General features: G+C 36.3%; 1 protein-coding gene across 2 annotated transcripts in view; it reads right to left on the bottom strand.

The window, feature by feature from the left end:
- LOC123876016 (thrombospondin type-1 domain-containing protein 4-like) overlaps positions 1-14,257 on the bottom strand; it is a 100,595-nt gene that overhangs the window by 32,917 nt on the left and 53,421 nt on the right. For both annotated transcript variants that reach the window (XM_045922156.1, XM_045922157.1), the window contains exons 6-7: positions 7,257-7,359; positions 6,425-6,555 (exon numbers count right to left, since the gene is read on the bottom strand). In XM_045922156.1, the coding sequence (XP_045778112.1) occupies positions 6,425-6,555; positions 7,257-7,359 (234 nt within the window). The remainder of the gene's footprint in view (positions 1-6,424; positions 6,556-7,256; positions 7,360-14,257) is intronic.

The following is a 14,257-nucleotide window of genomic DNA, read 5'->3' as shown; positions in this document are numbered from 1 at the left end:
ATTTTCTAAACATTAAGTAGGTATATGAATTTAAAAAGAAAAGTCCTTATTCACTGATCATCTCCCCAACGCCCAGACTAAAACTTTGGACCTAGAAAGTGGAACTTTGCTCAGGTTCTATTTATAATGTAAACAATGAAATTGGTCGAACTTTTTGACACTTCTATGGGCGCCACAACTACGCCGCGAGCGGGCACTAGTTTAGATATGCTTTTTGTAATCGACTTATAACTGCTACCTACCAAAATTCTTCACAGTTGGGGGTGTCAATCTCGTCCCTACGAATATAACAAGAAGCAAGCATTAAGGAACTGGACATTATTTTTGTTGCAGAGTACCTATTAGGAGTAGTTTTATTAATATTTCAACAATGAATTAATCAACAAAGTATCAAATAACTGGTTAGTATATTTCAAGGTAATTAGTTAGGTACTGTATTCCAATAGCTGAGCTAAGTTCATTTTAAATTCATCTCCTATAAAATCCAGGACTTCGCATTGTATTCACAGTGGAGCAATCACAAATTCTTGTGCATACGATTTTCTCCAAATCGGGAGGTAATGGGCGAGTGCATTTTCGCACTATCTCAATAGGTACTTATGTTTCTGGACTACAAATCAACAAACTACAAAGTTTTAAACATTCAAATTCAAAATTATAAAAACTAATATTAGCCCAACATACGTTGCAATGTGACTCACTCGCCACCTTATTGTAACCGTCTACGTTGATGTGCTATATCAGAGAGCTTCGCGCAAGTCTCAACAACAAATGTGCTAAGTGTCATCGCATAAGAGACAAAGTAAGAAAAAAATTGGAAATTATTTTAATTTGGTCCTGGACATTTAGATAGTACCTATACCTACCAATCATTAAACTCGTTACTCCTCTGTGCTTCAATGTCTACAGCTAATATTAAAATATCAACCTTTTTTATCACATAATCTAAAGTAGAACTAATAACCCTCGGTTATCACGGTATCTTTCAACACCGTGTTCTTTTGTTTTAATGCATACCTTTGAACTAAAGAAATTTTCAAATATATTTACTCCCAGAATAGGGCTCCAGGCTGTAATCAATGATGTGTGATAGCGAGGCCAGGCGCCGGCGTCATCCGCAATTATAATGGATAGTTTCACCTCAATCTCTCCACGCATCACAACTTGTTTAGTTATAATCTATCGAGGAAAGACTTGGCCTCGACTTGACTCCAACACTATCAGAAAATTACCAGATTTATCTACATTTTTAATGGTTAAAGATTACGTTAAAATTAATTTTATATTGGAACCTTTAGATTACTTTTACTTTACGTAACTGATTTTCCACATATTTTACTTTAGTTCCATAATCCATAGTACTATTTTATAGATTAACGGTATTGCAATACCTACACCATAACTTTAGCTACCCCACCCATGTTATAAATGCGAAAGTGTGTCTGTTTATTGGTTTGTCTTTCAATCATGTCGCAACGGAGCAACGAATCGACGTGATTTTTTGCAGGGGTAGGTATGGTTAAAGACCTGGAGAGTGACATAGGCTACTTTTATCCCGGAAAACTAAAGAGATCCGACAGGATTTTCAAAAACCTAAATCTATTCATAGCTAGTTTTTTCATATACAACTCCGCGTCTAACGAAGTTTATTTTCCATCAGTAATAAAATATTATTTTATAACTGAAGATACTCTTTGGCGTTCGCTAGGTAATCATTAAGCCGCTCAATGTTTCCACATCAGGCCCCAACGAAATCCCTTTGTAATGTCCCATTCTGTAACCAAGGGTGTATGGATAAAGCGAACTAGAAGATTTATATGCCTAAAACAGGATTCAAGGTTAACTAGGCGGCACGACTCTGTTGCCATAGATTTAGTAGGCTCTGACCACAAAACCTTATATTTTATTCCAACCTACAATTTACGCGTAGATATCACTGATAGCTCAATAAATAATTTCAATCGTGAATGAATACCGTAATAGTGGTAATACCATAGGATTGTTACATTTGCGTCCTGAGGTTATAAACATCGAATACCTATCCTTAAAGCCCTTTTACGCGCCGCCCGATTACCATACAGCCATTCAGTAAACAACTTCAAATTGGTAACTATTTGCAAATAAAAGCAATTCTAGAGCCGAATAAGGCTGAGTTCATAGGTGGCGCCACCACGCTAAATTTACGAGGTGAGTCAATCATAATTACTATTCCAACCGTGTTTCTAAGGTTTAGGTAATGATAGGTGTTAATAAATGTTTATATGAATAACCTTTTTGATGTTATGTAGGTGCTTAATTACGTAAGGAATTTAATTGTGTTCTTATTACGCCCGCTGAAAGGTTACCAGAACCTATTACGAAGTAAATTTTAATCTGTGTTATTAGGTACATCAATAGGGCCCAAAGATAACAAATATACAGGTGTAACCAGAACGCTAGCAAAAATGAAGGCAAGTGATATGATGATTACTGATAAGATAGCACAAAAACACGCTAAAAAGAAAACCTGTATTTTTAAGAGTATGGTAAATAAATCATCTGACTGACGCTAGAGTTCAACTAACGTTGCATAGGTAGGCCACTCGGGGTTAATGCCTCGTTGTAGCTGGGGCATTGACTCTGGTTTTGCACGCTATACATTGCGGGTTTAAAAAATACTAAAAGTACAAATAATGCAAATTGTTATTGGCATTGGATTGTATTTAGGTAGAATAATAATAATGCTAAGTTTTTGCAAGTGTTCTGGTTACAGCATATATATATATAGTCATACGGATGTGTATATTAGTGGAAAATGGAAACCCTGTATCAACAAGGGTACGGTAAGATGACCTCTAGCCCGCTGGACTAACGAACTAACCAGAAAAAGGTGACGGGAAGTGGGTGGGTGAGAAAAGACCTTATGTGGTGTTCGGGGGCATCAAGCTCTGGACGCTGCAAGGCTGATTTGTTGATTTAATCTTCTGAATCTCTTAATTGATTGGCATATTTTAACGTTGGTTTAAATATGCCAATTACTGCTGAGAACAAATGAATCGCAAAACACTAAAAGCTAGTTGTGAAGATACGTGACCTAGTCAAGTGTTAAATGAGCAATAAACATATGCCGACGAAACATTATCACATACTAGTAACCATCAATAGCAGTATTTTCAATAATTTACGATTACGAGACGTCTCTCCTTGGCTTTACTAAGTTGCATCTATTCAACACTTTATAGAGCAAAGGAAGGACCCATAATACTCAAGACCTAGAAGAGAATAATGCAAAAAAAGGTACATAATATCTAAATGTCTTTGTTCATATTTATGAATTCACGCACGAAGCCTACGTCTCTAAACTTAGTGTCTTTCAAGATTTTTTGAAAAGATCCTATAGCTAGACTTCCTTTCAAAGAAGATGCCTTTAGATCCTTTCAGAGAAAGGATATTACTCGTAGAACGACGAGAACATTGGAAATAAAAGGTGAATAGCATAATAGTTAACTAATTACGTTTTTATTTTTTAACATTAATTAGGAGTTCGTAATCAAACAAATAGGCCCTATCCTGTCGATGAGGGCAGGTCTGCAAACCAAACTATCCATTCACAGCTTCTTTATTCAGAAATGATTACATCTGTGTCATCTGTCATCTTTAAGAAAATAATATTATAAATACTAAAATCAGTCTGTCTGTTTGTCTGTTACCTCTCACAACCCCAACTTTGATGTTCGGCATAGACATAGCAAGTTCACGGAGACAGACATACTATAACTCCGGAAAGTCTAAGAGTTCCTATGGGATTTTTAAAACTTAAATCCACGCGGAGGAAATCACAGGAATCGTCTAGTTTGTAATATTCAGGACCATTGAACCTAGAAGCACCTATTTAAATAGGTGCTTCAGGGTTCAATAACCTAACAAAATTTTACACTAATTTTCTGTGGCGCTATCCTAATAAGCCCCAGACGTTATAATATGCCTAGACAATAAAAAAATTAGACCCAAGTAGATGTCATAACTGTCAAAACAGCCGTAAATTACACATTTTATTATCTGTAGCCAATAGAATATGATCAACCAGCGATCGATTTCGCGGTATAGGCTGACACAATGAGCCGGGTAAATTAATCGCAATTGCCTCAACACAATGTAATTCGCACGCATATCTTATATTACCCACTACGATAATTACCTATATTTTAGTTTGTTTGTCCCATTACTGAGGGCCAAGAGAATGTCGAATAAGGTTTTACTTTCAAGGGGTGGGAAATTAATTTGTTCAACCTTTCAAAGCTCTGCAATGAATGGTGAAGGAATTTCAGACTAATTATAAAATGTAGGTACTAGGTACCTATTAATCTAAATTTTAAAAAACCATGCCAAAACACCTGCGGACCTAGACCTAAGCCACTCTAAACTTCACCATAAATCCAAAGGCGCTTACAAGTACTTAAGAAGGCTTTGACGGGAGCTTTAACCCCCAGCACAACCTAAGTACGTGGTTATTTTTATAGCAACATTGAAATTTGAAACCCTTTGAAATTATTTACTAAGTACCTAGCCATAATTTTCTAATGAAAATGGCTTATTATTTTAATACTATTAAAAATACTCACCACGATCTTTTAGTTTACCATAAAATTTTCTTATGAAAAGTCTTATTGAAATTGGCAATTAAATGTTTTTAATAAACTACGTGAGAAATTTTGTTTATAATACAACCACGCTTCATGAATCATACCAAAAAATCGGTCAAGTGCGAGTCAGACTCACATTTGAAGGGTTCCGTACAAGGGGTACCTAACACTTTTATGTAGAACACTGCAAGTTAATGACGTACTGCGCTATCTAAGTAGGTATATGTGATTTAGTAAGTTTAATTTTTTCGTGAATACATTTTAATTTTTTTCGTGATTACCACTTATTCACAGTTCTGGGATTTTTTCCGTTACTTGTGCTATAAGACCTACTTACCAAATTTCATGATTCTAGGTCAACGGAAAGTACCCTATGGGTTTTCTTGACAGCCACGACAGACAGAACGGACAGACAGACAACAAAGTGGTCCTATCAGGTTTCCTTTTTTTCTTTTGAGGTACGGAACCCTAAGAAGTATAAAATGATTGCCAAATTATTATCTCCGCCATAGTAGCTGAAAGGTACATCAATACAATATGATGGAAAATTGATTACAAACCACAGTAATTTTCAAAATCGTTACTTGTGGTTTTGATTTGTGGTTTTGTAGTGTAGGTATTTGTTAGCTATGCAAGGATGTTTTATTTATGTTTAGATCTGCGATTTTAACCGACTTCTAAAAAAGGAGGAGGTTCCCAATTCGTCGGAATCTTTTTTTTTAATTCAATCCATTCCATACTAATATTATAATTAATGTAAAAGTGTGTCTGTCTGTCTGCTAGCTTTTCACGGCCCATTCAAAATTTGGTACAGAGATAGTAGCATCCCGAGGATGGACACTTTTTGTCTCGGAAAATCAAAGAGTTTTCATGGGATGTTAGCACGTTTTTCAAAAAAAAAACGTTTTTGTTAACAATCTAGATTCTACATGAATTCAGTTAACCCATCACATATCGCATTACAGTTCACACTTCAGTATTGTACTCGCAACGATGCGTGAGTTGACTGTTATTGACCCTCTATATTTATGACAGCTTAGACACAATTTCTGCTCAATTCCCTAAGTAATTTACTGCCCATTATTTACATTTCTAAGAATAAGTTGTAGAGTGCTTCAACAATGGGCCTAAGCATGATTTACATTAGGTCACATACGGACTGTTGTAATTTTACCATTAGCAGCACGGTCTAGCATGAGTTACTTCATAGTTCATAACCAACAATGAGTAACATAACAGCCAAATCAATCGCAAATCGCGATCAGAACAATAGCTTAGTAACAAGTGTAGTTATAACACCCCCGACAAGTGGAGGTTACAGTAATAAATAGAAAAGTGCTGATAACTTTCAAACGGCTAAACCGATTTTCTTGAATTATGGCTAAGAACACTCTCGATCAAGCCACCTTTCAAACAAAAAAAAACTAAATTAAAATCGGTTCATTAGTTTAGGAGCTACGATGCCACAGACAGATACACAGATACACACGTCCAACTTATAACACCCCTCTTTTTTGGTCGGGGGTTAAAAAGTAGACTTAACTATAACGCAATAACATAATATACCTAATTAATACTAGTAGTATTGTAGAGGAATGGAGACGCAATCATAACTTGCCACAGCACTGCTATGACGACTATAACCGCTATGCCAAGAGCGTAACGACAAATGAGAAGATTCTACCACCATTGCTCTATTCCTATACGTCTCTACTCCACTTCTCTCGTCTCGTCTTCAATGGAAACACCATGAGGTCTATAAGGAGGTAAATGTAAAAAAATAGATAATATTGTATACTGGCCTTACAGCTCCCTTGCACGCAGATGGCTCGATAACCCGGCTTGGTGCACGGAGACCCATCCGCCACTAACGACAGCGAAGCGTAGAACTGCTGACCCAGGGGTCTACAGTTTAACAAGCATGGTGAGTCGCCTGGTAAAGAAAGAAGAACCCGTCAAGTCGGACTGGCACGCGAGGGACTCCGTACTATTGTACAAGATACTACATTTTAATGTAGAATACTGCAAGTTAATGACGAACTGCGCCATCTATATGTGATGTAGTAAATTCAATCTTTCGTGAACACATTTTAATTTTTTTATGGCGAAATCACAAAATCACGATTTTTTCCATTATTTGAGCTATAAGGCTTTTTATGATTATAAGTCAGCGTGAAATACCTATAGGTTATCTTGACAGACACAACAGACAGACGTACAGACAGGCTGACAGACTAACAACAAAGTGATCCTATAAGGGTTCCTTTTTTCCTTTTGAGGTACGGCTGAAATCGGCCCAACATGTTGGTGTAGTCTTTAAAAAAAATCTTTTACAAGTTAGCCCTTGATTTCATCTGATAGTAAGTGATGATGCTGTCTAAGATGGAAGTGGGCTAACTGTGAAGAGATATAGTTTTTTTTATTAAACTCATACCCCTATTGGGTTTTACAGCAACGTACCGGAACGTTAAATCAAGCCAAGCCAAGGCCGAAGCCTCCCACCGGACCAGACCAGAGACAATTTAGAAATTACAAATGTCCAAATAGCCCCACCGGGACCCGTTACCTGCCACTTATAAGACCACAGCGCTCACCACTTGTTCTAGAGTTCTTCTTCTTGAGATAATCACTTACCATCTACATAAGGTACCCATGTATAGAATCTTCCCCGGAACGGTCTTCGATCATAGGACGAGCACTGCTCTGCCCGCATGTCCTTTTCTCCGGTCACACAGGGCTAAGTAAATAATGATTATTATATCATCATATAAAATCAAAGAGACGTCACGGGATTTATAAAAAACTTAAAATCACATGGACGAAGGCGCGGGCATCAGCTAGTAGTTCATAAAACTGAATTCTTAAAGCTTGATAAAGCTCTAAACATCCGCATATTTAGGGTTACCTGAGAAGTTCACTATAAATATATAATTTTACACAGCTTTTCCTTTCAAGTGAGGTGCTCGCGGGAAATTAAACAAACATGCAGCCAATAAATTAAAAATCCGACGTTTATTAGCCGTTAGCAGCGAACAATGCCAATCACGGAAACATTTACGAGGCATAAATCTCTTAAATCATATAGGAAATTGCGCGTACGACTATATTCGATCGCTGTTGTATTCATAGATTTATGGAGGTATGGCAACAGATTGTTTGCCGAGTGCAGAGATACCTAATCTAAAATCATAATATAATAATATGTATGGCTCCTAATCTGTGTAAAGCCAGACGAGTGAAAAAAAATGTATGACTCAAACTGTCCGATTTTTTAGATTTGAAAGATGATATAGTGGTGATAATGATTTAATTAAGGCTATCCTTGCCAACGATCCCCCGTCGATTTCCTACGTATGATATTATTGTTCTTATCTCTATCTGCCCTGGTTCGTGCATTCTCGGTTCCTAGATCGGTACATTTGTGATAACCAAATTTCAAATTGCTGTGATTGGCTGAATTTACCATGTTCTTGCTGCGACAGTGAGTTTGAGCCACTAGCGGAACAATGTTAGCCGGTCAGAAATGATTGCAATTAGTCAACCTGTTTGACGTCCGTGTTCTGTTTTCGATTACAAAGAAGAAAAAATTGTTGTTGCAATCATCAATTTTAGCAAATAGTGAAAGAGAGTCGGCCAATCAGAGGTCACAACTACCGTCACACTTTCTGTCACACTATGGCAGTAGGCATACCGAGTAATGAAAACAATTTTTCATTCTGTCTAGGTCGAAGTAGGGTTGCCACCTGGCTCTTTTTGATTTACAGGCTACCACCATCAAAAATACGGGGTTTAGATTTGAAGAAATTTGAAATTTTGAAGTATTTGAATAATATATATATAGGCGGTGTTTCTCTCTGAAATGCATGGAAAGCCTATTTAGATATTTCAGCTTATTTATAAGTTTTGTATTTTTTCTCTGTATGTTGCCGTATCTTGACTGGTGAACTGTGTTTGCAATGTGGTTTTAAATAAAAGATTTATTTATTTAAATAGCTTTTAAAAACTCTTAGTGTTGTAAAGCAAAATGTTATACATTTCATGCATACAATCTTCTCATTTCAACTTAAAATTACATTTAATTTGTAATTCCACCTTCACAGTATCAATACTATGGCCGTAGCCAGGAATCGATTGCGGGAGAGGTTTTATTAGGGCCGGAACTGAATCCTGTCATGAGGAAAAAAACATTCGCTCAACTTTATGGGCTAATTACCTGGTTAGTGGAATTTCGCCTTTCAATTTGACAGTGAGATAAAATACAACAATAAAAAAGCGCGAGCGCAGTGAGCTTAGTAGGCTGAGTGAGTAGGCTTAGGTTTTTGACGGCTTCCCAGGCGCAGTCGCCATTTCGAAATTTCTGGTCTGGTGGGAGGCTTCGGTCATGGCTAGTTATATGGTTAGTATGGCCCTAACGGCCAAGAAATTAGACTGCATCATCACTTACCACTAGAAAAGATTAAAGTCACGGGCTAACTTGTATAAAAAAAGGCTTACATCCTCAAACCAAGCCCCGCCGCCTTGGCTACGACCATGATCAATATCGAGTGGGTTTCGTCTACGCATTGCCGCAAAAGGAAAATATTCTTTCTACTGGACATAACGTCAGTGTTTGATTTCGCCAGCCAGCTCTTGCTGAATTTGTAAAAAACCGGCCAAGTGCGAGTCAGACCCACGCACCGAGGGTTCCGTATTCGGGTATTTTTTCCGACATTTTACTCGAGAAATCAAAAACTGTTATGCATTAAAAAAATATGCATAAAAATAAATAAAAATCTGTTTTAGAATGAACAGGTAAAGCCCTTTCATATGATAACCCACTTGATATATGTAGTTATCTTACTTTGAAAATTGAAAATACTAATATTTGTTCATGAACACATGACAGACGGATAGAAGGACAGATGGACAGACGGACAGACGGAAAGACTGACAGACTGACAGACAACGAAGTGATCCTATATCTTTTTTGCTTTTGAGTTACGGAACCCTAAAAATATTTAGTTTTATTTGCCCCGTATTTTATTTTCATAATTACAGGTTTCTGTATCCTGAAATACGGGGTAATCAGTAAAATACGGGGCCTCTGGCAACCCTATTCGGAAAACACTGTCACATTCAAGTTAATGTCAAATATTTTGTTTTCAATTACAGAAAGCTGCATCAATCATTATTACAATATTTTCTTTGTTGTGATTGGCTGAATTTTTGAGTTTCAGCCAATAAACAGACTGTTTGCCAATTAAACGTCATAACAATATAAATGCCAGAAAGTTTAACCAAATAAAACAAACTTAATGAGAACTTAGTGAGAATGCAAACGGCACACAATTTATAATACATATTATGTTAGTCGTATATAATAGATATTATAGTAGTCGTTCACTTTGGTAATAGTCAGATTGTCATCAGTAAAATTGATATTGGTCGATGTATCGTAAATTATTGTTTCGGTGACAAATATTTTTATTATCTATTTATCTTTGAACAGAATGGAATAGAATGAAATGGAATGGAATACAATGATAAATTTTTATTCCTGTAAACTTTTAGGTAAACTTCAAAGTGTTTTTGGATGGTCAGAAAAATTTACCACTGGTTCGGAATGCCGATCCTACGTTTTCTAGGGTTTCGTACCTCAAAATGAAAAACGGAACTCTTATAGGGTCACTTTGTTGTCTATCTCTCTGTCTGTCGTGTGTATCAAGAAAACCTCTAGGGTACTTCCCGTTGACTCAAAACCATGAAATTTGGCAGGTAACCTAACTGCGTAATTTTGGGTAGTTTTTTTAATCGATAAAGAAAGTTTGCGACATTGTTCAATAAAAAATTTGGATTCCAACTCCTCAACCCTGATGTTGCAGGGGACCTGACTACTAAAGCTAATGGGATTTAAAAAATGTCGATTATTAATTGATATTGAAGGTATCTATACCAAGTAAACACTTTGTCGTTGACCTCAACCCTGATGCTGTAAGAAATTGCATTCCTAAATCCTGGTGATCCCTCGGGATTTGAAAAGGATCATCCGTTTAAATATTCTTACGTGATACAGAAACAAGTTGCATCCCGGGGACGGGCTATTACGGAGAGGCAACTTTTGTTCTGGGAAATGAAAGGATCGGGATTTTTAAAAACCTAAATCCACGCGAGCGAAGCTGCGGGCATTAGCTAGTTGTAAATATATTTAGAAGCTACTATAAGATAATAGATAAGGTACTTATTTCCTTATATTTTTATTGTATGGCAGCGCGCGGTTTTAAATTATAAATTGCACGTCCTGTCCTTTTCTGTAATACATTTTTTTCTCAATATCTACCGCTTTATCTCATAGCAAGAGTCCGTAAGACATAATACAGTGAAAATAAGCAAAATATACAATTTTTGCAGTTTCCACGTCAGTACCTGTCGAATTTTTCTAACAGTGTAAGCAGCAGAGCTGAGTTTACCATCAAGTGTTGATATGTGGGTGTTCCATAGAAGCTTTGCATCTAACATTATACCGAGAAACACGGGGTTCTCCTTTATTTTCAACATATGATTATTTATCAATGAATTTATGTCATTTAAGGTCCTGGTATTGGGCAGTGTGAATTCAACACACTTAGATTTCTTTGCATTTGGAAGTAAATTGTTAGCAATAAATCAGAGAGTGACCTGTGATATGGCATTACATATAGTATACATTGTCAAAAATTATAATATTAAAGCTGTGCGTATTGCGTGAGGAATAGGTTGCAAGAGAGTTGCAACTTGCAGGGTTTGATGCATGCGCTATTGCCAGCAAACATGAGACATATTTTTATCTACAGGCAACGTCTACGCATAACGGTAGGTAACGCATACGTCTAACGCAAGTTGAAATGTACCAGTGTATTTAGTTAGACCTATCGACAAGTTTGGAGTTGGGTGCAGTCTAAATGTGGCCCGTGTGTTTAGACTGTCAGTTTCTGTCAGTTTCACGTGTCGTCCCCCGCACTTCACCACCCCGCTTGCACAAATCGAGACAGCACGAAATTTTCAAGATTTCTGGGTGTAATTTCTGGTTTTCGTAGTTCCCACATAATTATAACAATATAAAATATATAACGATAATTTTTTTACTACATAATATTCATTAAATTTTCTAGGTCTGTGGTTTTTCCAAATTTCATTAAATTGCTTCGTTGTCTAGAAAAACGAGCACAAAGTTGGGCCTTTTTTTAAAGAAAAATACAAATCTTTGAGCCCCTGTAATTTTAAAACTACATATTTTTAGAAAAATCTAAAACACCACAGACACAGATATTAGTTTCTAGACTATGTCTGCAAAATTTCATGGACTTTGGTTGCTTAATATTCAAATGAAATGGGAACTACGATTGTATGGAGTAAGTGACGGAGAGAGCTCTGTTAATTACGTTTACTTAAAACTAAAGCTACGAGGGTTCCTATTTATCTATAAGCTCATTAATCTTAATATAGCTATCTAATGTTTTAATTAAATAGATTTTTTAACGAAGCTGTTAATGTTTATCATGTATTAATTAAGTAATAAATATCTACAGTTTATTAGTGCTCGGTTTTTGGTTTGATTTTATTCATTGAACTTTGAACATCGACGGAAATTATAATACATTTTGTTAATCGGAAAATACATTCATATTTGTGCCAAGTCAAAATACTGTAAACAGTCCCTGACAGAGTTTAAAAGGTAAATAAATTAAAATTTGCATAAATAGTCATTGCGTTATAAACCATAGAGGTGGAGACATGATGACGCCTTAGCACTGGATCAGGGCGTCAATTTAGCGCCCTCAAATCTAACCCCATTAATATTGAAATATTGTAAAGTAAGGTACAGAAATATTTTACTGGCTAGTCTACGTGCGATTTTTTCTCTTCGGATAAGACCTATTGTAACAAGTTGTGTGTTCATTAAGAAAACTGTAGTTTTTTCGTCAAAACACGTACCGGCCTCTCAATGTAGCATACGACTCGCCAAGTTTTGCGTCTCAAGAATTACGTCATAATACTACTAAGGTAGTAGAAATAAATTAATTAATCCATACTATCCATATACTAATATTATAAATGCGAAATTGTATCTGTCTGTCTGTCTGTCTGCTACCTTTTCTCGGCCCAACAGTGTAACCGATTCTGACGAAATTTGGTACAGGGTTAGCTTATATCCCGGGGACGGACATAGGCTACTTTTTATCCCGGAAAATCAAACAGTCCCCACGGGATCTATAAAAATCTAAATCCACACGGACGAAATCGCGGGCATCCTTTAGTGAAAGAATAAAGGCACGTGCGGTGGCAATGTACAGAATGGTTCACTTGTTCACCAGCTAAGTTCAGGCCGTTTTGCGAAACCTTATTTTCTCTAGTATCTGACATGAGACATCTCTCTGTACATAAGTGTACAAGTTCTTGATAATCACCACTAACCGGCGCGAAACACTGTAAGTATGAGGTACCTAGCTAGTGTGTTATTTTAACGATTATGAGTAAGCTTATAGATAATTATGCGTGGATTATTTTGTATCTTCAAATAACTGTATTTCAAGATTTTTAAGCACCCACACTCACCGCTACATAGTTTTTATTATTTTTCACGTTTTTGTTAGAGAATATTTCACATAGTTCTGTAGTGTCTGAGAGATCATTGTAACTTTTCACAATTTGAAAAGAAAAACTGCTTAATTTTGTGCCGGCTCTTTTCAGTAGAATCTGCTTTCCAAACCAGTGGGTGGTACAAACTTAGATGTAGCAAATAGTAATACATAAGTAATTGTAGTAGCACAAGCAAAATCAACTTCGGATTTGAATTTAGGGACTGCCTAGCTGATCAAACTTCGGGACATCTTTTTTTTCCACGCGGACAAAGTCGCAGACAATGACCAGTAAGGTATAACTTGATAACTAAGTAGGTATTATCACATCGAATCTAACTCCAGCCCATTTAACATTCTTGCTCACAGATTGCCTTATTGAACTAACCTTCTCCTTATTTTATTATGTACTACTGAACGTGAGAGCAAGCCTTTGGTATAAGTTAGGTTAAGTCATGGTTAAGTCCTGTTAGTTATGGACACGGATTAAGGTTAATGGTTAATTATTCACTAATCTATGATTAAGGTGACTGTTTCTAAAATACAATCCTAACAGGAAACACGCCGAAACCAACGAAATAGGCCGCACGACTTAAGTGGACCCTATCAATAATAATAATTGTTCATAGCAAAAAGCCCCCGCCGGCTTTTCGCACCTTGGTAACAATGTAAACAGCCCGTGTAGATTTAGGCTTTTAAAATCCTGGGGTAACTCTTGATTTTCCGTGATAAAAAGTAGCCTATGTCTCAAACGCATACGTGCATAGTAGTTGCGTCGATTAATTGTAAAAGTGGTTCATTGCAAAAGTAGTTTTGAGTTATCGCCAAAAACATAGGAATTTAGAAAAATTGATATTTCTTAAAAAAGTTTTCTATTTCGGAGTAAACTAAAAACTACATGAAAAATCAGTTTTTGAAAATTCCTGTGTTTATTAGGTACTTAACTACTACTTAACTCAAAAACTACTTTTGCAGTTAATCGCTCTTAAAAAATTAAATGCAAGACATTTTTTATACCTTTTTATCTGTTATCTCCCAAAG

Source organism: Maniola jurtina, chromosome 20, assembly GCF_905333055.1.
Source record: "Maniola jurtina chromosome 20, ilManJurt1.1, whole genome shotgun sequence".
NCBI classification, from domain to species: domain Eukaryota; kingdom Metazoa; phylum Arthropoda; class Insecta; order Lepidoptera; family Nymphalidae; genus Maniola; species Maniola jurtina.
This window is presented reverse-complemented; position numbering and strand designations above follow the sequence as displayed.